General features: G+C 37.9%; 1 protein-coding gene across 2 annotated transcripts in view; it reads right to left on the reverse strand.

Moving 5' to 3' along the window:
- The window catches only part of GPC6 (glypican 6), a 1,116,910-nt gene that overhangs the window by 344,315 nt on the left and 746,367 nt on the right, over positions 1-26,228 (reverse strand). For both annotated transcript variants that reach the window (XM_070408823.1, XM_070408822.1), the window contains exon 4: positions 20,139-20,304. In XM_070408823.1, coding sequence (XP_070264924.1) covers positions 20,139-20,304 — 166 coding nt within the window. The remainder of the gene's footprint in view (positions 1-20,138; positions 20,305-26,228) is intronic.

Below are 26,228 nucleotides of genomic sequence, written 5' to 3' on the forward strand. Positions count from 1 at the left end.
AATTTGGAAGCTGATGGGTACATGTTCCCTAGAGAGGAAGCCAAGGGCACTCACTGCTCATCCTAAACTTATTTCCTTTATACCCGTCTACTTGCAAGTCAGGCTTTTGCTATGTCATCCAACACTAACTTCATTTATCCTGGTTTCTAATTTCTGTGCCTCTAGTACTATGGAAAAATCAATGTCATTTCTTAATCAACAACTATTTTTGATACCACCATTTCATTCTTATAACTCTTCCTGCTACTGTAAAAATATATTGATAAGCCATCATTCTTGCACTCAATACTATCTATTTTCCTTGCAATAGGCTCTTCATGTGAAAGTGTGGAAAGGATAGTGTGAAAGAGCTCCTCATCATTTATTTTTCCCACTCTTTAATAGTCTCCATGTTTTTCCACAGCTCTTCCTTCTTCTCCTCCTATAGGTGACCCTAACCAAATTGTTCATTTATTCCTGTGAATATTTTTTACAAGTTAAAAGAATGCCAACTTCTCCAAAGAACAAAATTAAACTCTTTCTCAACAGTGTTACTTACCTTTGTATTTGAAATAAATCTGTGAAATAAATATTTATTTCAAAAAATTTTACCTAAATTTGGAGATTATCAACTGTGGATTTGGAGTCAGATGCTGTGTGATTTGGACAAAAAGTTATAAACTGGGAGGCCAGGACAGTTTCTAGAATTTTTTTTTTTTTTTTTTTAGAAATCAGAAGAAATGTCAATAAATAGAATGTTCTATAAATGTGCAGGGTTTATATATTTTATTGGCATCTGGTATGATAATTTAAACAGCCTTTCAAGTAACACTGATTAAATCTGTTTGACAAAGACCATTTACACCTTGCAAAACAATTTTCTCTATTATAATGAGTATTTGTAGTTACCACATTGGCATGTGTCCAGCAGCATTTGCACATTTAAATGAAAACTTCCCATCTCACATTACTCTTAAATTCTTTGTATATTATTTGCTTTAAATTATTCATTAAAGTCCTTGGTATTTTTTACATATTTTTTTCTTCCACACTACTTTTTTTTGCAGGTAAAAAAAGATCAGGAGAAACAGCTTTCATCACTTTCAGACAAAAACACCTTTCATCACTTTCCTCCTTGGGAAACAAAACAAAACGTATTGAATAGGAAGGAAAAGGGTATCACAGATGGGTTTGAGATGGTGAATTTATTCTCTGCTAAGTATATTAAGCAAATTGGCTTGGATTACCAGAGCACTGTGAAAAGCTCTGGTATTAGAATATTTTAGTAATATTTAATTGATAATTTGCCATTTGTCAGTTGTTGTTTTTTTTAAGCAATTCTTAGTGCTATATCCTGATTTTATTATCCCTTAATGTTATCCAAGAATAATGCTACACTTAAAAAAACATTAAATGGACCAATTGGGTACTTAGAGGAACTAGTACTTGGGCTCCTAATTAGACTTTTGCAATTAATACTATTCAAATAGCATTAATTAATGCTATCAACAGAGATCCTTGGCTGAGACTTACAGGGCTTACCGGAAGTTCTGCTTGAGAAGTTGTAAACATGGTGTTGGTAGTGGGCATACCTCAGAGTGGAGCTGTGCTCTTGGAAGACTACCTGGCTTTAGTACAAGGACATATGAATGCTGGAGGCCACAGATTTCTATACAGATAACAAGTGACTGAGTTGAGGTTATAACTTAGGACTCTCTAGAACCAAAATACAAGACTTTTCCCCTTTATCCTGCTCTCTACCTCTTTTAAATATTTATTATACCATGCTCCATAATGATTCCTTCCCAAATGGGCTCTACTTATTTCCAAATTTAGGAAAAATTCTGTAAGTTTTTTTTGTTTGTTTCATTTTAACCCAATTATCATAAAATAAGTTGTTTTAGGTCTCTCATATCTACCAGATGAACAAGAGGAAGAATTATATCTGCAAACACTTAATTATCTTAGCATCTATTTCAGTTTTTTTAATTAAAGGAAAACCTTATGGTTTTACGTTTTAGGAAACTAAATTATATAAATGTTAGCAAACATTTACATTTGGTATGTACATCCAACCAGCAATTTTCTAGCTCCCAAAATATTTATTTTCAATATCCTGTTTGCTTTTTATGGCCTATTTACTCTATTTGAAATCTGTTCAATTCATACATCCAGTAAATTACTTTTCCATAATTGCGGTAATTACAGTCTTCTTCACATGCTCAAACTTATTTCTCAGCATTCTACTACAGGAAAGCATTTGTGATAAAGTATAGATACATCATGAGAATTTAGGAAACAATAAATATATTTCCCTAACATTCAAAAATATTACTTAAAAATAAATCTTCTTTATTAACAAGAGGTTATTAATAAATTAACATATAGAAAGTTTTTTTGAGTTACCTTAGTTAGAATTTCCTAACAAAACAAAATAATTTCTCAAGTGCTACTCATGGTGAGTGAAAAAAAGTTGTTAATTTATTCAGTTAATAATATCAAAATGATAAAAGAAAAATATTAAATAAAAATTTTTATAACACTTGTCATCTATCATACTAACAAAAACACAAAAGTGTAACACATTCTGCTGGGGAGGCTGTGAGGAAACAGGCATTAGCACTTGTGGCTGGTGGGAATATAAATTGGTACAAGCCTTCAAGAGGAAAATTGGCAATACCGAATAATAGAACCACACATGCTCTTACATTTTGACTCAGCAATCCCACTTCTTGGAATGTAATCTGAAGACACAATTCCAAAAATACATATGCACTAAGTTAACCATTGTAGTATTATTTACAGTAGTAAAATTTTGGTAATAATACTGATAAACCATGGTAGTTGCTCACAAGGGAGTACTATGCAGCCGCAAAAAAAGAATGAGGAAGATCTCTATGAACTGATCTGGAATAATTCCCACAATTAAGTAAAACAAGCAAAGTGCAATAGAGTATAGTATGCTATCCTTCATGTAAGAAAAAAAGAAGATAGAAGAAAAGACACATTATTTGCTCATTTGTGCAGAAGATGTACAGAAAGGGTAAACTAGAAATCAACTAGACTCATCAACCTATAAATGGTGGGTGGTGATGGGATGGAAAGAAGTGGAAAGGGTCAGGGGTTTGTATGAATAAGGAAGAAACGAACTGTTATTTCTATAAATAGTACCACTTGGTTGTTGACTTCTAGGAGATGGGGCTCTCCTGTTTTTTCTCAGATTATAAATGTTTTGTATAGTTTTGAGGTTTAAAACTATAGTAAGGTTTAACATTCTACCCCAAAATAAAGTAATAACTAAAATTACTGATGTAAGAAACTTACAATGAAATACAAATAGTAACAAGTAAACCTAATTCTAGTACTGATCAATAATATAATCACTTTAAAGAAGACAGGGAAGAAATAACAAATCTTAGTATCCTTGAAAAACTTTTATTTTGACTGGATACTAGAAAGACAAAAAGAAATGTATACCAATAGTCTCCTCTAGCTAGTAAATATGTTTCTTAAAGAGGTATGGGTTGGTAACTGTAACTTATGTACAGGGTGTCCCCCAAATATGTATGCACACTTTAACAACTTATAGCTCAATTTTAAAAATGAAATGTATTTTAATAAACACTCACTTTATAATTATTCAAAGTATATGTATACATTTTTGGGACACCTTATATATGCTAGGATTGAACAAATACGTTAATGTAATGAAGATTATGAGATCCAGGTTTCTCACTATAGGAGAAAGAAGTTACAAATAAGGAAAGAGAGAAGGCTAGAATGAGCTTCATGGTACTGAAGTGGAAGCAGTATATTTATATAATATCCTAGCTTTGTTTGCAGAGAGTGTTCAATAGCAATGGCACTCCAGCAGCGATGAGCACATCTATTACCTGATCTTGGTTTCTAATATCATCCGCCAATAAAAGTAGCCAGTGCTCCTTGAAGAAGAGGTTGATTCCATGACTGGTTCAGGAAAAATACAGAAATATCCTGGAATATCTTGTGGTGGCAAAAATGAGGATGGGGAACAAGTGAAAAAAATACAGGATTCAACTGTAAGGAGCTCCCAATATACAAAACTAGAACAGTTTGAGCAATAAATAAGTATTATTGGATTATATCCAAAGACTAAATTAATATTCATAAGTCTGTAGTGATATAAATAAATTGTTGCTTAAATAAGAAGTTACTAAAGAAAAAATTCCAATTTGGAAGGAATGATTGCAAATAATATATATATGGAAAGGAAGAGGGAAATACAAAATCACCATTATGCAAATGCTACAATAATACTACTGTAAGGCAAGATCCTCTTATGGATGCTAACCAGCATCAGTGGCCACAGGTTTGAGGAGAATCATGGTATTAGCAACTTCAAATATCTTCCTTAAAACATGTGTTACTAATGTAGGGAGAAATAGTAACTTACAGGGGAGAAACTCGGTAGATACCACATGGATACCCTATATGGTATATGGGAAGGATACAATGTCATTTCTGTGGTATTCTTATGAAGTGTATAACCTCAACCTAATCATGAGAGACCATCCAACAGATCCAAATTGAGAGCCATTCTGCACAGTAACTGACTTGTCCTCATCAAAAGTGTCAAGGTCCTAACAGATTAGGAAAGTTGAGAAGCTGTCACAGATCGGCGGGGACACATCTAAATGCATGTGGGATCCTGGATTGGATCCCTAAACATGAAAGAGTTAAACTAGTGAAATTAGAATGAAGTCTATAATTTAGTTAGTAATATTGTACCAATGTTAATTTCCTGGTTTTGATTATTGTACTATGATTATGTATATACTAGAGGCCTGTTGAATGACATTTATGCACTGGGGAAGGGGGGTCCCTCAGCTGGCCTATGCCCTCTTGAGGAGTCCTTAGTGCTGCTGCAGAGGGATCCTTAGTGCTGCCATGAGCCCAGCTTCTAGCTGAGCGGTGCTCCCCCTGTGGGAGCACACTGACCACCAGGGGGCAACTTCTGCATTGAACATCTGCCCCTTGGTCGTCAGTGTGTGTCTTAGTGACCAGTCATTCTGCTGTTTGGTCAATTTGCATATTAGCCTTTTATTATAGAGGATGTTGTGAACATTAGGATACGCTGAGTAAAGAATACATGTGAAATCTACTATTTCTGCAACTTTTCTATAATCACAAAATTATGTCAAAATAAATGTTAAAAAATAATTTGAATTCAAGCAGATGAAGATTGGAGAATAACCACATGTAAAGCTATTTCTTTTCCATAGCCCCTGAGCTGTGAAGACTGTGTGTCAAAATTAATGCATAAACCCCTGGTATGTAAGAATCCTCTAATATGGAATTTTATTCATTTACATAAGTGCTTGGTTGAAAGTATATCTTTAAATGATCAATAAAAAGATTGTGTAGGCTCAGGAAAATATTAGGATATTTAAATGAAATAGAGAAACACTCTAAGCAAAATAACACACCAAATATAACTCATTCTTATTTCTTAAAACAGGAAGATATGATATTACCTGGAAGACAACAGGTACTCAATAAATAGTCAAGCCTAAATCTTAAAATCCGTTCTCGAAAGCCTTCTAGAAGAGAATAATTTGATGTTGGTATCCTTATTTCCTCAATTAGTACAGATTATGGCATTTTTCCTGTACAAATGGATACAGATTTACCAGGAATGATCACAGGCACTGTCCTAAACTGCCTTGCTAGCTCTTATGTGACTGTTTCTCTGCTAGACTAAGAGTTTTTCAGATTAAATAATTTGATTTTTATCTTGTAATCAACTCATTGAACAAGGCTTATACTTTATCATTTTGTGTTTCCAAACTATTAATTTCTGCATCTTAAAAATATGCCTGGATGTAGCTTTAAATTAAACTTTTTGTGTCTCACGTTTTAAAGGTTGATTTAACATGTTTGTGATGAACACAAGCAATCTGACGCCCAGTTTTCACAGGTCAAGTGGATAGGAATCGGGGTCTGGCACAGCAGAAGTGAAACGATTAAAAAAAATTCCTGAGGCACTCAGGAAAAAATGGAATTTAATATCTGTCAATTCCACATGGAAATTAAGTGTATCCTGAAACTAACGTCTCCAAATCAAATTCAAAGAAAATGTAATAACTATTCAATACAGTTCATTGTCAGATTTCTAAATATGTATATATTGCATGGTCACCATTAAGCTATTTGAAATGTCAATCTCAAAACCTGGGACTCTCACGTGGATTTAGGAAAAGAAATGTAAATGCTTCGGAGGAGACTGGAAGCCTGAGTGTAACCCACAGGCTCCACCTGTGATCTGAGCCACATGCCGCAGCCTCAAATTGTGGTTCTCAGGCTCGACCTTTCCTCTCACTTTGTTCTGGCAGCTTTCCAGAAAGAGACAGGTGGTTTCAGGGCATTTTCTTGGGTTACAAATCAAATAATATTTCATGGTTTTCACTTTTAATGGGCTAAGCAGAAGGCATTTGACAAAAGTCACTACAGAGCTTTGGAGAAATAATTTATACTCTAGGGCATTCTTAAATCAGTAACTTGGCAATATGGGATTCAAAAAAACCCTCCTTGCTCCTTCCAGTGCTGAGTTGCGAAGGCTGCATTGTGCTTGTTTGTCTAGCTCCTCCGGGGCACTCCATGTTCAGAAACCAATGAACAGATTGCACTGGTCCTTAGATGTTGAGTTTCCAGTGGTGACAGTTTTGCCACAAAGCAAGAAGCTGCTTTCTGATACATGGCATTTTTGCCATTGAAGAAAATAAATGCCCTTGGGGCAAATTGGTAAAATTAACAAATTTCATGGCCCCGCTTACAATTTAGGACTTGGCGGTGGCCAGAAAGAACAGGTAAACCTAGATTTCATTGAGGACTGCAAAAGTCAAAGCCTATAGAAAATACATTTCCTCTTGGATCTACTGCAATTACAAAATGTCAGTGTGTGTGATGGATATGAGCGTCAAGGGGTTCCTGAATCATGAGAAAATATATTGTGGGGAGTAACCAAGGCATGTCTCTGTGGAACCATTATGTTCAGCAGTTTTAGATATTCACAGCTGACATTATAACGACACTTGATTAAAGAGGTTGGGAAGTATAGACGCAGGCTCATTCTGAGAATCACATTGATGCGCATGCTGTTAAATGTTTAACATCAAGGCATACAGAGAGTCTAATTTCACATGGAAAGAACACACAGGTAGGTGAGCAGTGCCCAGGAGAGGGGATTCTGGGCACAACCTGTTGGAGTTGATTATGAAGTTGGCCACAGAACCCTTTCGGCTGTGGAGCCCTCCAGTGGTCTTGGCATCTCCCGCTCCTGGTCTAGGAACATAGAACACTTCTATTTCCAACATCCAATGGGGCATTCCCATTTTTGGTGCTGCTGTTTTTCAAACCCAACAAGCCCGAAACAGATTGAAGAAATCCATGTTTGCCATGCCCCAAGCCAGCTTCAGTGTTTGCCGACAGCACCATCTTTGTTTCATGTGCTTATTATCTCAGTCATATCTGACATATTTCCTTCTTTGCTCTTTATTTTGTCACCTATATCTATACTAATAATAGACAAATACGTAAATTGACCATCCCTCTGTGACGCCCACAGCCAATCAGGTGTGTGTATGCAAATTAACCTGACAAAGATGGCGAGCCTGTGTGCAGCGTGTACGTGTGCAGGCGCTGAACAGCTAGGGGCAGGGTAGGATTCCTGCCCGCCACATAGCCGGGGTGACACTGTGGGTGTCCCTGGAATTATGCCTGCTCTGAGCCTGTGGCCAGCGTATGTGCTTGCCAACACTGAGCAGCCAGGTCCCAGGGACACCACTGGAGTGTCTGGTCCTGTCAGCCCGGCCTGGGGGTGGCTGAAGTTCCCAGTGTTTTTGGTTTCTGCAGCCCCTGGACTGGAAGCAAAAACCGAGAGAGCGGGGAGCACCAGGAATGCTGGGAATCATAGTTCTGGTGGCAGATGCATTGTGGGATCTCCTAGACACTAGAGCAAAGTGAACCTGGAGCAAATAACTGTTGCGGTTGGGGGATGGAGGGAAAGCAAAGGTGAGAGACATAAGTAAAGTCAGAGTGTCCAGGAAAAATTAAAAGGAAGATATCCTGCAACTTCTAGGAAATCTCCACCAATGGAGCAAAAAAAAAAGACCTCTATTATTATGTGAGCACTAAACCAGACTGGGCTGGGGTCTCAGACAATTCGCTCATATGATTGCAAAGACAGACAGAAACTCCCAGATTGGAGAGGGCTCCCCTGAGGGCTCCCAGATTGGAGAGGGTGCAGGTTGGACTGAGGAGCCTACCCTCCGTGCATGAATTTCATGCACCAGGCCCCTAGTTTAGACATAAAATCTTATTACCTTTTAGTTCCAGCTCTGTCATTCATGCCATCTTCCTTTCCCTCTCCATTCCATGCTCAGATAACCTTTCCAGTCTCACTACCATTAGTCTCATCCACCTGGATCCATCCTTCACTTGTCTGCCAGGTTATTATTCAGATCCCACAATTCCCTGGATTATAATGCCCAGTGGCATGTCATTGTGTACAAGAAAAAGAAAGTCAAGTGAAATTGACTTTCAAAGCTTCAACAGTCCAATCCTGACCAATCTCATCTCCCAGCACATGCCAGCAAGTGTGTCTGTTTCAGCCTGGCTGGTTTCTTCACAAGTCAGCCATGCTTATTCTTTTTTTAAAAAAATATATTTTATTGATTTTTTACAGAGAGGAAGGGAGAGACATAGAGAGTTAGAAACATCAATGAGAGAGAAACATCAATCAGCTGCCTCCTGCACATCTCCCACTGGGGAAGTGCCCGCAACCCAGGTACATGCCCTTGACCGGAATCGAACCTGGGACCTTTCAGTCTGCAGGCCAACGCTCTATCCACTGAGCCAAACCGGTTTCGGCAGCCATACTTATTCTTAACATCATACCACCACTTTCCCATTATGGAGTCACTGAATGATTATTCCCCTGAGCAAGGGCATGGTTCCTTCTACTGGGATGGATCCTGCCTCCCAGGAACAAAGGCCAATCCATAAACAGGACTAAGAAGCAGGTTTTATGGTGAAGTGCACTTCCAATCTTGTCCCTTCAGCTCTTATGATAAACTATCTTCTGATGATTTTACTTTGGTTTTCAGCCTGCCCTTGTTACTTCTTTCATTTGCATGTTTCTGCTGGCTGATGTTCTCCTGCCTTCTCATGCACTCTGTTGCTTTCTACTTTCTATTTTCTGTTCATACCTTTCCAGGTTATTCACCCAAACAGGGGACCACGTTGCTGCTCCTTCAGCTACATCTGTGGATATGTCTTATTCCTCAGATTTATATGCATTAGCTAGTTTAATCTATAAAATGTTAAGAGTTAGGTACTATTGTCTCCAGTTTATTGATGAGAAAACTGAGATTTATGAAGGTTAAATAATGTTCCCCATGTTGCACACAGATAATAAATCATGAAGTCAGGATTCACATTCATGCAGCGACTCAGGACTATTGTTCTTACTATGCACATTCACTCAACCAAACTCCCAATTGAAAGCACACATTTCACCTCTTCAGAAAATTATAATTTTTCAAGATCAGGTAGTAAAGTTTTTATTTCTTTAGCGTCCACTATATGCCTAGTCTAGATCTAAGCACTAAAAAGGCAACTAATAAACACCTTTCTAAAAGAGAATCAGATATATTCAGATGCTGAGATATGTCATGGAAATTATAAGTGCTTTAATGGCGTAAACCTGCATGGTCCAAAAGAGTAGCCACTAGCCATATATAACAATTAAAATTTAAATTAATTAAAAAGAAATAAAATGAAAAACTTAGTTCCCCAGACACACTAGCCACATTTAAAGTGCTCAACAGTCACATGTTACAAAACTTAAATAATTAAAATTAAATAAAGTAAAAATTCAGTTGATCAGCATTTAATAACTACATGTGACTAGTGGCTACTATATTGGACAGCACAGACATAGAACATTTCCATTGTGGCAGAAAATTCTACCAGACAGTGCTGACAATATCAAATTTTTAGTTTCCCCCAATATACCCATCAATCCATATAGCCAGAGACTAAAAGTTTCTTCCTGAATACTTAGTAGTGGTTAAGAACTTGAGCTCTGAGACCAAATTCTGTCATTGCAACGTACAAGCTCTGTGACTTTCGACAGGTCACAAGTTATCTCTCTTAGTTTTCCCACCTGCATAATGGATCATGGTATTGACTATTTAATAGGGTTATTATAAGGATTAAAAGTGTAAAGTGATTATAACTTTGCCTGGTATAAAATAGATATCCAATAAATGTTAGCTATTATTGGTATGTATATAATATTTTCGAAATAGAACTATAGAAATTGGGGAATAAAGTTTCTTATAACACTTTCAGGTTCAGAATTTGGATATTATAATTTTAAATGAGTACGTAAGCAAGACACATTTAAACATTCTCTCATGGACAATTTTGTGAAGCATATGTCTGGATCTTCAACCAATAAAGGATGGCACACATTAAATTGAATCTTCTAGAACTTTTCAAATATTTTATATTCAGGCTCAGTGATTGAAAATGCTGAAAGGCTGATTAATGAAGGGACATATGCATGATCCATATCCTCACAGGGCACTGTGTACTGGTGTTTCTAGAATTATTCCTGAGTAACATTCTTAGGACTATTGAGGACTTCAATTCTCCCATCTGGTTGGGTATTACCCAGAGATTTTTGGACTATGGAATATATTTCTATGGGTATGCTAACACAGAAAAGTTTGAAACACTAAACTGTTTTTAAGATGGAAAACTAATCCAACAATAATCAAGGACATTGAATTTAGAAAACCCGGAAACACATGCACAAGTGATAACATTAAGGGCTCCAAATAGCCTCACCAACTGACTATTGTATATTCTGAGAATACTTTCCTTGAACTTAATGAATTCTCTTACAGAGGGATAGTCCTGCTTCCTTAGGGAGAACTGACTCCTTCAAGCGGGAGTGAGACTACTGCAGAGATAGACATGGGTTGAGTTCGGACAGGGTTCACTTTCTGATTCAGTCAACCTGAAAACCACATCAGCTCAGGCAATCTAAGAGGTCAATGCTGCTACTTCCAAAATCCTCTCACATCTTCAAGCTCATTCATTTCACCCAATATTATTCTTGGGCTTCTCATTAAATAAGTTAATTTCTGGAGCATTGAGATTTTAGTGGTAAATACTGACCATCTTTTTTTACATTTAATTATCAGTGTTATCTTTCTAGATAACATTTAAAAAATAAAAAAAGTGCTGCATATAGATACATCCTTTCATGGGGATAATGTCATATATTCAATGGTCTATTTCTAATTTTTACTTCTTTAGAGGTTAAAATAAAGGAAATTCTTAGCATAACAAATTATTTAAATCTATGCAAAGAAAAAAATCAAGGACATGCCTTTTTATGTGGGATTTATATACAAACTGTTAGATGAAGGACAAGGCATATTTCAAGCTCTATTTTAATTTAAATTCTCTCCTGGCTATCTTACCAAGTGTCTGTAGACATAATATTCTTAAATGAGTTATAAGCTCAAAGTTTTCATATACCATGAAAGCTCTCAAAATTTTAAATTATTCCCAAGGACATTAATACCCATTTCCCTTTTAGAGTAAGCAATGAAAAACATGTCTTTAACCATCAGAATAATTCATGGGGCCATCTCTTCTAACCTGGCTCCCACCCCTGATTCCTCAGAGGGTTGTTCATTAATAAACAAGTCACAAAGACAATAAGATGAAGAAAATAAAATTCTAAAAGCCTTTTTTATAATATTAAAGAAACAAGCCTGAGAAAAACTAAAACTAATTTCAAAAATGACTCTAAATAAATGATCAGCACCTTTCCTCTTGAGCTAATCATGAATTAAAGAAGCTGTTAGAGCAATTGTGAGATATATTTCTATATAGATTTAATTATCCATATAATTATATATATATGTGAATGGTATATTTATGGGCAAAGAAGTCAAAAGACTCTCAGTAACACTATTTTTAAAGATATTTTAATAAAGTGTTACAACCTCACACATGCATTTATTATTTGAGTTAAAATACAGATTTTCATTCTAGCTGTAAATCAGCATTTGCAGAGTGAACTAAATGCCTCAGGAGATCTCCCCCCCACCCTGCCCCCTTCCATTCCACCAGTCACCAGGACTTTTTGTTTATGATGGCCCTGGGACTTTGTGAAAAGCCATGTGGTTTAGCGCTTTCTTTAACAATCCTCTTACTTAGCTCTCTTTACTTCTTAGTTCCTACAACAATTTCTTGTACCTCATGTTCCTCTTATCTCCTCAAATTGGAATTGCTAAGAATGTTATTGGGCTAATGTTTATAGTGTTTGATTTTTCTCTGGGTCTGTGGGCTTTTTGGAGTCTATTTAATTCCATTCTAAAGAATCATCACATATTTTCTCTTGGCATGCCAAAAGCCAGACATCTGTGCTACAACTCAAACTCAAACATGACAGTGAAAACTATCACATGATGATAAAATCAGATGTTAATTGGCAAAAACAGGTACCTTTTGATATAATTATCAAATTAAAGCATTTATAGAGAAAACATTGAAACTGAAGTGTAAACTGGGAGCAAAATGCAAAACTCCAAATACAAAGGCTATTCTCTAGCCACCTTGAACCATTTTGACATGCTCTGCTTTCTCCCGGTAAACTAAATCCTTCTGTTGCCAGTTCTCATAGAAATTGGAGACCTGAAAAGGCATATGGGGTATTTCAGTGAACTTCCTAATGTAAATGGAATGTCTTGTATCTTAAAGGATGTTATATTTGCAAAAATAGGGATGCTTCAGTAGAAGCTTTTGGTTGGTATCACATTATATTGCAGCATAAATTCCAACTTGCAAGTCTAGTTGAGAATGTGATATCTGAAGTCATAAGTAAATAGAACATGGATTCACAACAATTATAAATTGTATAGAGGTTGAGAATATGAAAATTGGAATAGAAAAATGAACAAGGGTTGACATTGCAGGTAAAGGAAAGACACACACACACACACACACACACACACACACACACCTTGGAATGAGTACTTGTGTATGACACCAAGCACTTTCAGGTTTGATGTACTTTGCCTGCTTTGATCCATGGGAAAATCCCCTTGATTCTGAATAGAAATTGCAATCCCATGAATCCCCTTTGTTGCCTCAAGACCAGCATTAGTAAGTGTTCAGAGGTTATGAAACGCCTGCTTCTGTGCTTGCTGAATAGCCTCAGACATTATACCACCCTTAAGGCATTAACCCTACTCTACAACATAAAAACACTTTCACACATGTGAAGTTCAGAAGTAAACCATTTCTAAATGTAGGAAATTGATAAAAAGTGCCGCTCATGAAAGGCTGCTGGGTATCAGCCAACTATTTTCATTCTTTCTTTTCTTTTCCTCAGCAAGCTGTTAATACGACTTATGCATTATGCCAGCACTATGAGAGAACACAGCATATGATAATTATTCATGAGCAATGAGAAACAATCAATGACTAAAGAGGTAGGGGTTTGGTTGGGTGGTGTAAGGTTTCAACTAATTGAAAATAAAATGTTTTCATTAAAAAAAAATCTTGGTGCTGTTAGGAATGCACATGGGCAAAAGCAAGTTCTATAGCTAACAGTGAGATCAAATTCTAGCATAATTCCATTGGCTTTTGTTCCTCGATTTAAGAGTTGTGTTTCTGGCCTGTATTTTTATTGAATAGGCTCTTGTCTGGTACAAAGCAGAGATGAAGAAACTTTGAAAGCTTGCTGCTAAGTACGATTCTTGAATTTTTCTTTTCCTTTGGTTGAAAGGGAACATTTTTCTATATTGAGGGTCTAGAGGTTTTTGAAACATGGCATTTCAGGATATGAGAGCCAGAGTCATATCATATTTACTACAGAATTCTTTGTAACAAAAATATTTCTTATCAGATTTATATTACAGAATTTCATTATAAAAGTCTTTGAGTGAGGAGTATCTTATACAAATTCTTGAGATACTTCCTTGTGTCTATTTTATATCCTTCTGAAATGCAAAATCCCGCAGTCCTGCACATTAAAAAAAGAGAATCTGAGTTTATTTATTAGAAACAGTGAATGGGTATCTAGTAACATTTACCCCAAGCACAGAGTTGTGAATACACTAAATATCTTGAAGATAAACAACTCTTGCAGGTCCTAAGAAAGTCATCTGTACACCAAAGGAGCAATTTAGGACATGACACTAGTCATTTGACTGACCTAACACAGCTTTCTTGGGGCTGGCTCTAATATACAACTTGACAGCAGCCGTCACAGTGAAAGAACCAGGTTCATAACCTGATTTGTTTCTGCCATCCCTGCACTCATAGAGTCCATTAACAACAGGAATACGCACGTTTTAAAATCACTGAATTTTAGTCATAGTTTCATTAAAAGAGTAGACTCACAAAGTGAAGTGAAACGGCCTCTTACTACAGCCCCTTCCATTTCTCTGTCCATTTGTTTCCATTCATTGTTTTGAGCAGCAGGGCCTTTTCTATCCCCCACGCTTAAACCGGAGCAAGGCCCATCCTAGGCACTCAGTTGGATTAATGAATAAATGTGCTGGACTAATGTGTAAGTGAGAGAATGAGTGGGTAGTACTGCATTGTCTCTTGGCATGGCACAGATGCAGTGCCCACCTTGGATTTCATGCCTGGTGCTCTCATAGTAGCTTTCTGTCATGGGCTGTCTTGAGATGTAATGATTGGCTAGTCTAAAAGAAGAAAGAAAGCCCAGAAAGTTGGATACCACTAGTTTGTCTGGTCTATGAGCGACTAAGGCTTAAATTAAAAATGCAAGCTTCTCGCTGGTTCAGCCCCTCACGGCAATTGGAGGGCATTTATAGGTCAAGGAACTCAACCTTTTCTTGAGGAAAATTAACATAAATTCTCCAGATCTTTCCAGATAGAGTCAGTGGCAGTGGTGGTGGTGAGACTTAATCATAAAACTTGTCAAAAATAAAATCTATATAATAAAAGCCTAAGCGATCGGTATGGCAGAAGAACCAGAACGACCGGTTGCTATGATGTGCACTGGCCACCAGGGGGCAGATGCTCAACATAGGAGCTGCCCCCAGTGGTCTGTGTGCTCCCACAGGGGGAGTGCTGCTCAGCCAGAAGCTGCACTCACAGCTGGCGAGTGCAGCACCATGGCAGTAGCCTCTCCAGTGCCAAGGAAGGAGCAGAGAGCTGAGCAGTAAGGAGCAGTGAGGAGATAGGTGGTAAGGAGCGAGGGGTCCTGAACTGTGAGAGGGATGTCCGACTGAGGGCATAGGCCTGATTGAGTGGGCCTAAGCCAACAGGCAGACATCCCCCATGGGGTCTTGGACTACGAGAGGGCACAGGCCAGGCTGAGGACCCCCCCCCCCCCCCCCCCAGTGCACGAATTTTATGCACTGGGCCTCTAGTGAACATAAATTTAAGAGCCACTGACAGATCATGAAATTGTCACAGAACTTGAAAATATTTGGGATCTATATTGTAACAATTACATATGCTATGACTATTTGACTTCAATTATGTTTGACAACACTAATGCAATGCAGCCTTATTCACTATTTTATTCTATACGTATGGAGGCCGGGCTTCCCCGGCCCTCCACATGAGGGTAAGTCCCTCTGCTTAGTACACATTTAGCATCAGTGCTTCTATTTTCCTAGCACTTTATCACAGTTGATTGTAATTAATTTAATGACATGAAATTCTCCAAGGGTAAAAAAATGTGTGTATCTTGCTCAATATTGTGAGTTGAATTAATATATGAAGAATATTAGTGTCTTATTAATTGGGATAGCCTAAAACACTAGGCTACAATGTTGGACAAAAACATCTTTAGGTTTCACTTTTGTGGAAACATAGAGATAGTTTTGCCTTATACTTGAAGTAATAAGCACCCTATAACATTCTAGTAATAAAAAACATTAGAGAACAAAATAGAATTCCTGCCTTTTGTGTCACATTCGCCTTTCCACACTCACAGCCTCTTTTCCCCCGCTCTGGTTCTCACAGTCTATAAAGTCTTAGAAGGTACCAGATGTTTGGAGGAGGCTGTCCCACACATCCTATATTTTTATACTAGAAGCAAGATTTATTAGAGCTATATAAATGTAATTCCAGCCGTAATATGGCCCCTTGTTAAATAGAACAATTCTTACCCATGGAGGGTGGGCATCAGAGCCAAACACTAAAAATAACCACGGAATACTACTGAAACAACAAATTCTGCCCACAAACTGTTTCCCTCTAGGACATTTTAATTCACAGAAACATTTTTTCAAGAAAACCCTTTTGCAGCAGGCAACAACTAAACAATACGGCTGGAATAAGTGGTGTATGAATATACAGTAACACCTGGGGTAAGTGCCTAAGCAGAGACTGTCAACACCTCAAATTGCATTTTCTCCTACTGCATAGCTTCTAATAGAACAGGCTAGAAACCACTCTTGTGTTCCTTCGGTGCTGCCTACCTCCGGGGCGCAGCAGCAGGCCCATTCTTCAGGGTGCAGCAAACCGAAGTGCAAATGCGTTGTACTGGGGAGTCCCACATGCTCCTAGAAAGTGGCTGCGCGTTCCTGGCAGAGGTGAACTGAGGCTTTTCAAATACTCTAAAATGGGTCTAACACCATCTTCTTCAAAGCTGTCAGCAACTTCTTTTTTAAAGTTCTTTGCATCAGAGGTAAAGAGTTCTTCCTTTCCCTAGAGTGGTTTCCTGATAAGAATTTGGGGGGCACGATCTGTGTGCAGGGGATGGAGTTAAACTTCCTAAAGGAGGACGATTAAAATACAACCTTTACAAAGTTGAACTCCATGCCCTGCACAGAGATAGGGCCCCCCACATTATTATGGAGTAACTGTTGTAGGTAAAAGGAGTAACTCGTCACACATTCATCCATTTAGTAGCCTATGTCACCTCAATAAATTTAATTTAAAAATAATAAAAATAAGTAACTAGAAAAGAAAAAGAATGCATCCCAAGTCGATTCCTGATTGTGTTTCCAGGATGGAACCTCGAAAGGGAATGGAATACCACAGGGGTTTTTACTTGAACACTTCCAACAGTTCATCTTATCAGTGAGTTGCCTTTCTTTAGACATAGTCCAGACACCCACTGAATTCCAAACAGTTACAAATGACTTTCAATTAGTTTGTGGCTTTGTGAAGTCAGGACAATGTGCCTCCAATTCGATTCCTGTTTTTATTGACGGTTGATTGCATGTCGCTGTTAACATTTTTTGATGAGCACAATAGTAAAAACAACCTATAAAATGTATAAAATGGCAAAAAGGACTCATGCAATTGACAGCAAGAAAAGTGAAAGGTTTGATGAAATGGTGCTAGATGCCCAAGAGTGATGGCCTGCAGGTGCTAACCAAAGGGAGGGCTATTACTTATAACTTTTGCTGGAGCACTGATTTGCTCACTGGTCTTTGCTGCTGCATTCATGAACACTGTAACACTGCCATCTTGGATATATCCGTGTGGAAAATGGATTTGACACATTTGACTAATTTCTGTGATGAATTTGTGAAGCAATGCTTCACATCAGGACAAGTATTAGCAAGAACATATTTTGCTTCGTGAGTCTATGTTGGTGGTCAATTCTCAATGTCATAGCAAAATCTGAAGAAAGAAAACTGACAGAACTTAAGTATCTCTAGCATTAATAAAGAAAACGAGATAGGGAAAAACTGGCTAAGAATACATATTAATGTAGGACTAACCACTAGGTTTCCTTCTCATTAAAACACTTGGTGAGTTCCACTTTTAGTTTTTCAATCACATGGTTTTCCAGACTTTTAATTACACGTCAAATTGGCATCTAGGAAACCTGATTGATTAAAAGTTTAAGGATTTGTTTTACATTGAAATACCCAACCAGCACTGAGAAAAAAAAGCCAATTAAGAAGTCACTGTTGGTCTTACAAGTTAAAAAGTCCATATTATCATTCTTAATCATGTCTTGCTCTAAGTAACAAAATCCACATGTCCATTCCTGTCAATAAGTTGCAGGCTGACCAAAGATAATTTAACTGTGCTATGAATTAGGCAGTTTCAACCCAAACATCTGAATAGTCTTTACGACTCGAAACTGATGTTATAAAGTTTAGTCTGGTTTTTAGAATATGCAAACATTTTTAGATTTCTTGATGAGAGTACATTTTTATTAGCATTATTTGGGTAGAGTGTCTGCCAAAATTAATCTACATGAATATTTTAGAAGATCGAGTTTATTCTGATTACTTTTTTTATTCATACCCGCCTCCAACATCTTAGCAAAAAATGTCATTTCTGCATTAGAAGGGTACCTGAATGATTAACTTTTAAAAAATCTCCCTAATTTTTCAACTTAAGTAACCCAAGATCATACAAGCAGATTTTGCCCTCCCACTGAAAGGCGAGAACAGCATGTCAATTTATTCTCTCCAAAATGATTTTTGAGATTTTAGTTAGATGACTTCCATTTGAATCTACCCACTCTCAAATCTATTTCATAAAACTTCAAAACCATTTTCTCTGGCCTTTCTAGGCATAAGAGTGTGTTAGCCAATGGGTTTCACTGCCGCAGCTGAATGCCTGTAACTTAAGCACATCTTTCTTTGCACAGTGGGCTTAGGTTGTTCTGTATTCCAACACGTCTTAGCTCTTTTCCTCTCCTGCTCAAATCTAAGGTGTCAGAAGACTCTCCTCATGCATTCTGGCTTAGAGGTTTGCATAAGTGATGAAGGCCCTCTGAGGCTGAGGAATGCCAGTGTTATTTGCACCACACTGCTTGTCACTAAGCAATTGCAGTAAATGCAATGGAAAGTGCTTTTATTTGAAGGCCATTTGACAGAGGGGAGAGAAAATACATTTACTCTTTCAAGGCCTGTGTATTTTCCTGGGAGAAGCCTGCCTGTGAAATGTGTCCTTTTATCCTTGGATAGCTAGTTGGGAAATATCTTTTGGCAGTGCAAAGCCCGAATGATTTCTGCAACTTAAGACATGAGCCATGATTCACAGCCCTTCCCAGAATCTTCCCCACCTCCTTTCCTCCCACCTTCTAAAGACTGGAAGGCTGATTCACGCTTGTGTGCTCCAAGTGTTCTTTTCCACAGAAAGAGGAAGGAAATTTGCATACTTTACCAGCAATATTGAGCTATTTTCATCACAGATGTTTAAGGAAGGAGTTGTTTACTAATATTGAAACAGCACATAAATCACATAGAACAGCTTAGAACTCGTTCCGCTCCCTCAAAGCAGATGGGGATTAATACAGTGCTTGAGTTATTTTATAGAGGCAGCACTCACAGGGGCCACCCTGTCTTCTAGCTGCCCAGGGACCACAGTCTCGCCTCCCCCAGGAACCATGGGCTGGGGACATGACCAGAACTTGAATACTGGACCCTTTCAGAGCAAAGGGTCTGCTGTCCAGGAAGATCCCGTGCAGACGCCCCCTACCATCAGTGACCGAGTTCCAAGGTCCTCCCTTAAAAATCACCCCACCAGGGATTCGCATACCTGTTCCCCCTAACTCCTTAAACCCTTCCATCGTACATCGTCGGGGAGTTCAGGTATTAAGCCATAGGCTTCCCGTTCTCCTAGCTTTGTGCTCTGCAAATAAAGCAATTGAATTTTCCCACTGCAAAACTCAGCACTCAGTGTTTGGCTCTGCTGTGTTGAGAGGGGCGGGGGGCAGGGGCAAAGGGATTGTAGGGAACAGTCTCCTCCTGTTCGGTTACAATATCTGTGTATCCGGGATTACGTTGTAATACAAACAAAAAAGACACAGTACTGTGGATTTCTTTTATGAGAATCTTTCCTAACGCTCACCAAAATTCAACACGGCTACTTTCATCTTCTCAGGGACATCAGCTAACTCAATACAGCTGCCTTGTGCCATCTTTAACAGGATCGTCCTTCAACATATGAAAGGGAGTCTTACTTTTCAGAATAAAACAAGAGGGAAAATGCAGAACGATGTTTATACTTTGCTAAATGCTGTTCTGTTTTGTGTTTTTCAAACATCCTCGTAGTCTCCACAAGTCATCACAACTTTGAACCTGCCATCAGACAGGTCCCCACATTTCTGTCTCTGGGTGAGTTCAAATGCTCCTTACCTATAAACAGATTCCACTCGGTGTCCAGATCAGCCTGATTTGCCAGACAGCCCTTCATGACATTGAGGCAGTAGTTGTTGCAGGGCCTCACGGTGGGGAGTCCTCGGCAGTATGGGCAATACAGCATCTTCATGAGAGCACGGATGCACCCTGGGGTGGGGCTGACCTGTAGATGTATTAAAAAGAATAGGAAATCAGAAATAAGAAGGGTGTAAGGGAGGAAAAAAGATGTAATTCATTTCATACTTAAAAAAAATTGGTGAAACGGTTCTGGTAAACCTCCAGCATTAGAGCAAAGGGTTAAAAGACCATCAGAATCTTAACCCTTTGTAATACTTGATCTTGAAGCCAGTAATTCTTGTTAAATACTTCTGTTCGGCATGGTAATAATCATTTTTCTTGAAATGTCCCCATCAACATTTTGATATCTTGATACTCGCGGGAGAACCAAGATGGCGGCATAGGTTAACACTGGAGCTTGCTGCCTCGAACAACCACTTCAAAAATACAACTAAAAGACGGAACAGACATCATCCAGAACCACAGGAAGGCTGGCTGAGTGGAAGTTCTACAACTAGGAGGAAAGAGGAAACCATACGAGACTCAGAGGAGGCGCAGTGCTGAAGTGAAATACTAAGGTGCGGAGTGTGTGTGGAGCGGGCCAGCAGCGGAGGGCAAGGTTGTTGTTTTCAATCGGGAGGGAGTTTCAGACTCTGAGCTCCAGATCTGGGCGAGTCTCTAGGGACCCAGACTCAAACGGGAGAAGCGGGAAGGCAGCTTTCTCTCAGAGGTTTGCAGCAGTTGCAGAGCCGCTGGGGACGGAACTGAGAGCAGCCATAACTGCTCGCTCTGCCCACCCTGTAGATCCCCGGGGACCCGCCCCACCCAAGCCCTGCACAGAGGCATTTGCCGGATAGCCTCAGGCAAAGGCTAGATTAGCACCGCCCTAGAGATTCAGCACAGAAGCTCTCCCACTGCAGACACAGCTGACTCTCATAGCCAGTTAGCCTGGAGGTCAATTCCCCCCCAGTATTGCCGACAACAATCCAGGCCTAACTACAACAAAACTGCGCACAAAGACCACAAGGGGGTGCACCAAGAAAGCATAAAAAATGCAGAGACAAAAAACATGACAGAAATGGAGGATATAGAGCTAAAAAATGCACTTTTAAGGGCTTTCAATAATTTTCTAGAAACTGCCAATAAACTTGATGAGAGCCTCAAGAAAACTAATGAGACCCTCGATAAAGAACCAACTAGAAATTAAGCATACACGGACTGAAATAAAGAATATTATACAGACACCCAACAGCAGACCAGAGGAGCGCAAGAATCAAGTCAAAGATTTGAAATGCGAAGAAGCAAAAAACACCCAACTGGAAAAGCAAAATGAAAAAAGAATCTGAAAATACAAAGATAGTATAAGGAGCCTCTGGGACAGCTTCAAACGTACCAACATCAGAATTATAGGGGTGCCAGAAGATGAGAGACAGCAAGATATTGAAAACCTATTTGAAGAAATAATGACAGAAAACTTCCCCCACCTGGTGAAAGAAATGGACTTACAGGTCCAAGAAGCACAGAGAACCCCAAACAAAAGGAATCCAAAGAGGACCACACCAAGACACATCATAATTAAAATGCCAAGAGCAAAAGACAAAGAGAGAATCTTAAAAGCAGCAAGAGAAAGAGACTCAATTACCTACAAGGGAATACCCATACGACTGTCAGCTGATTTCTCAACAGAAACTTTGCAGGCCAGAAGGGAATGGCAAGAAATATTCAAAGTGCTGAATACCAAGAACCTACAACCAAGATTACTTTATCCAGCAAAGCTATCATTCAGAATTGAAGGTCAGATAAAGAGCTTCACAGATAAGGAAAAGCTAAAGGACTTCATCACCACCAAACCAGTATTATACGAAATGCTGAAAGGTATCCTTTAAGAAGAGGAAGAAGAAGAAAAAGGTAAAGATACAAATTATGAACAACAAACATGCATCTATCAACAAGTGAATCTAAGAATCAAGTGAATAAATAATATGATGTACAGAATGAACTGGTGATTATAATAGAATCAGGGACATAGAAAGGGAATGGACTGGCTATTCTTGGGGGGGAAAGGGGTGTGGGAGATGTGGGAAGAGACTGGACAAAAATCGTGCACTTATGGATGAGGACAGTGGGTGGGGAGTGAGGGCGGAGGGTGGGGCGGGAACTGAGAGGAGGGGAGTTATGGGGGGAAAAAAGAGGAACAAATGTAATAATCTGAACAATAAAGATTTAATTAAAAAAAAACAACATTTTGATATCTCTGTCACTGTAACTCAGCCCTGAAAACCTAGACACTGTTTCATTGCAGCAGAACATGAAATGAGATAATGCATGTGAAAGCAATTTACAAAGATAAAAGCCCCATAAAAATGTAGGTATTATTAAAGTTTAATGTGACACCTTTATACAATTTTCCAACTGGTTATTTGACCCTGTCTTTAAAGGAGGCTGCCAGATAAACTTCCTTCGTACATAACTTTTTTAAAAGGATCGATATCAGCTTGTCTGGGATTTCTGAGGTGCAGCCGGCTTAGAAGCAGTGGAACTGCCCTGCTTCGGGCCTCTGAAACTCGGCGGTTCTGAGATTCTGTGGGAAATGGATCCAGTGTTGAATGTGAGAAAACCTTGCAGTAATTCAGAGGAGCTACTAACCAACTGACAATGAGTGCTATTTGCCTTGAACAAGGAAACATCCTAAGTTAATCACTTATAAGCCAATGAGGCCCTTTTTAGCTTCATTGAAAAATTTGCTTTGACTTCAAGTGGAAAGAATACTTAAAACAGTATGGATCCCACACACACAAAAAAAAATACTGAAAGCCCTTTTTCATGATTTAGACACAAACATTATTTTCACACTTATTTGGTTGGTTCCATATAATTTTGGTATTTAAATGAAGTAATTATATGTTGCAGTTCTTGTGTTCTAGATCTGAGAATAAGCCTAACTTGTATCACTTGGAACTCTTGGGGAGTTTCAGTCTTATCAAGTAAACTTGGATCTGCAGGTGACATTTACATCTCCAGAACATTCAGATGCTGACAAAGCATAACACCTCTACAAAGATAGGGAAATAAAAGGTGTTTCTGCATAAATGGAAACTTTCAACAACTGCAGCTAATCTCTGCCATTTTATCCTTTTTTTAAAAAATATATTTTATTGATTTTTTTACAGAGAGGAAGGGAGAGAGATAGAGAGTTAGAAACATCGATCAGCTGCCTCCTGTACATCTCCCACCGGGATGTGCCTGCAACCCAGGTACATGCCCTTGACCGGAATCGAACCTGGGACCTTTCAGTCTGCAGGCCGACGCTCTATCCACTGAGCCAAACAGGTTTTGGCCATTTTATCCTTTTATCTAGAAACCACATTGGAAGTTCTCAATGCAGGGCTTTGGCTTTTGTAGCATTTTCTTGACTTTATGTTGTATATGGACACAGTCCCCAATACATTATTTCAGTAAATGAAGAGTTTATTTATTTAATTAGGCACTGAAAGTTCTAATTAACCTTTTTGTTCTGTACATTTTCCCAAAACTTTATGACAATTTTCTAACATATCGAAAAGGGAACACCCATATTCCCACTCCTATACATTTAGTATTTCCTACAACTGCTTTTTCTGACATCTATCCATCCTTCTATTCATCCATTAATCCACCTTATTTCTTACTCACTTCATAGTCGTAGCCTTTTGATTTTTACTTTTCCTGGTAATTTAATGTTGGCTTCAATAAAGTAGAATTAACATGATTAACATGATAGAAAGTTAGTGCATTATGTACTCCAAATCAAATAAGCAAAGTAAAATATAAATAACCTTTCTGTATAAAAATATTTAGAGAATGGTTTAATACCATTAATTCTAAAATTGATTTCCCCCAAAATAAAACAAAAACAACAAGGGAGAACAAAAGGATTGTAGTGACTTCTGAACACACATTAGTGTCATCATATCATCTTCAGATGGGTTATTTTGTTGAAAATGACAAACTTTATCCACAATTGAGTAGTATTGTTTTAAAAATTTCTTTTACCTACATGTATTCCACGCCATTCACAGAAAATAGAGAAAATATTCTGTATTTTCTGTACCGAGTCAATGTGGAATTCCAAATTCTTACACATTTTACTTATTTGGCATGGTTTCAGTCCTAGAAACCTTTGTGCACAGGATTTGGTTTTCCACAGCCTTCCAATTTCTCTCTTGACCCTGATGTCTTTCTCCAGAGACCTACCGATTTTCATGAGCTGCCTAAGTAATTTCTTCCTTTGACTGTTGGATTTTTGGCTTTCTTGACATTGGTATTATATAATGTTGTGCCTCTTCTCACTCAGAGTGCCAGAGTAAAATCTGGAGCAGTCGTCAATATTTGGGATGCAATGTCCTCATGGACATTGTGGACTCTATTTCATCATTATAACCTGCACCACTCTGTAAGATATGCACACCATTACACGGTTTTATGATTATGACTTAGGTGCTCAATAAGAGCTTTTAGAATTGAACTCTCTATTGTGTTTCCACAATTTCTTGGCCACGTTGATATTGAAAGGGGGAAAAAAAAGAACAAGATAGGTTTGTGCACCTAACATTCAATTGTTGTTGCTTTTTAACTTTACTTTCAAAGGTTATTGATTGCATTAATTCAAAAGCTTTGCTTTTATATTTTTATTTTTTTATTGTGTTGGAACCAGTGCAATTTTCTCAGTCTGACATTTAAGAAGAGCCTCCAATCAGGGTAGCAAGCAACAGAAAATTGAACAGACTTAATAACCTAAAAGAACAATGTTGTTCAAGTTAAATGTGGCTCTCTCAGTACTTTTGGAAATGACATCCTTCCTGGTCAAATAAAGGGCATTTGAAGTAGAAAATGGAGAGTGGAGGATCAAAGTTGAAGCTTTAATGTTCACAGACCATAGTTTTTTTGAATTGACACAGTTGCCTGCTTGGATTAAAATTTTAAAAAGTCATCACTTCAAAATTAAGACTTTTAGAAGTAAGTCTCTGAAAAGAAGGTTGTTTTAAATGCCAATTGTGTGAAGGGATATTTCTCTTTTTAAATGATTAATGTTTTAAAATTATTCTATACCTGCTTTAAAATCTTTTTATTTTGAAATCAATATAGACTCACAAGAAGTTGCAAAAACAGTAGAGTCCTGGGTACCCTTCCCTCACTTTCCCTCAATGGCAATGTCTCATATAGCTATAGTACAATATCACAATGAAGAAACTGAAACTGAAATTGGCACATTTCATGATTTTTTTCATCTTGCATTCCTCTGTGTGTGTGTATATATATATATATATATATATATATATATATATATTCATTCTAGTGTCTGTATATATATATATAGTGTGCATATGTGTGTACACTGCTATGAAATTTTACCTGATACATAGATTTTTCTAATGCCACCACAATTGACATATTGCACTTTTCCATGATCAGAAAAGGAGTACCTTGTGCTACCTTCACCCACCCACCCCCTGTCCTGTCACCTGGCAATCTATTGCCACTGATCTCTTGTTCATCTCTATAATTTTGTCATTTCAAGAATGTTATTTAAATGGAATCATGTAGTAGTATATAAGCATTTTAGCTTTACTTTTTTTTAACTAAGCATAATACCTAAGATGTCCATCCAAGTACCGCACGTATTAATGCTGAGTAGTATTCCATGGTTTGGATGTATTAGAATTGGGGTGACTATTCACTCTTTGCTGTTAGGAATAGTACTTTTCTATTAGGAATAAAGCTTCTATTAGTATCCTTGTTCATGGTCTCCCATAAGCATAAGTATTCATTTCCTTGGGATAAATGCTCAGAAGTGCATTTGATGATCCAAATGGTTAGTGCATGTATAGTTTTATAAGAAATTGCCAGTCTATTTTCCAGGCTGGTTGTAGCATTTTATATTTCCACCAACAATGTCTGAAGGATGCAGTTTTCCCCACATCATTGCCAGTATTTGGTCTTATAACTGTATTTTTTTTAATTTAGTTATTTTAATAGGTCTATTATCTACTT

The sequence above is a fragment of the Myotis yumanensis genome, unplaced genomic scaffold (assembly GCF_028538775.1).
Source record: "Myotis yumanensis isolate MYYU_CA2020_CCGP unplaced genomic scaffold, mMyoYum1.0.hap1 SCAF_3, whole genome shotgun sequence".
Taxonomy (NCBI): domain Eukaryota; kingdom Metazoa; phylum Chordata; class Mammalia; order Chiroptera; family Vespertilionidae; genus Myotis; species Myotis yumanensis.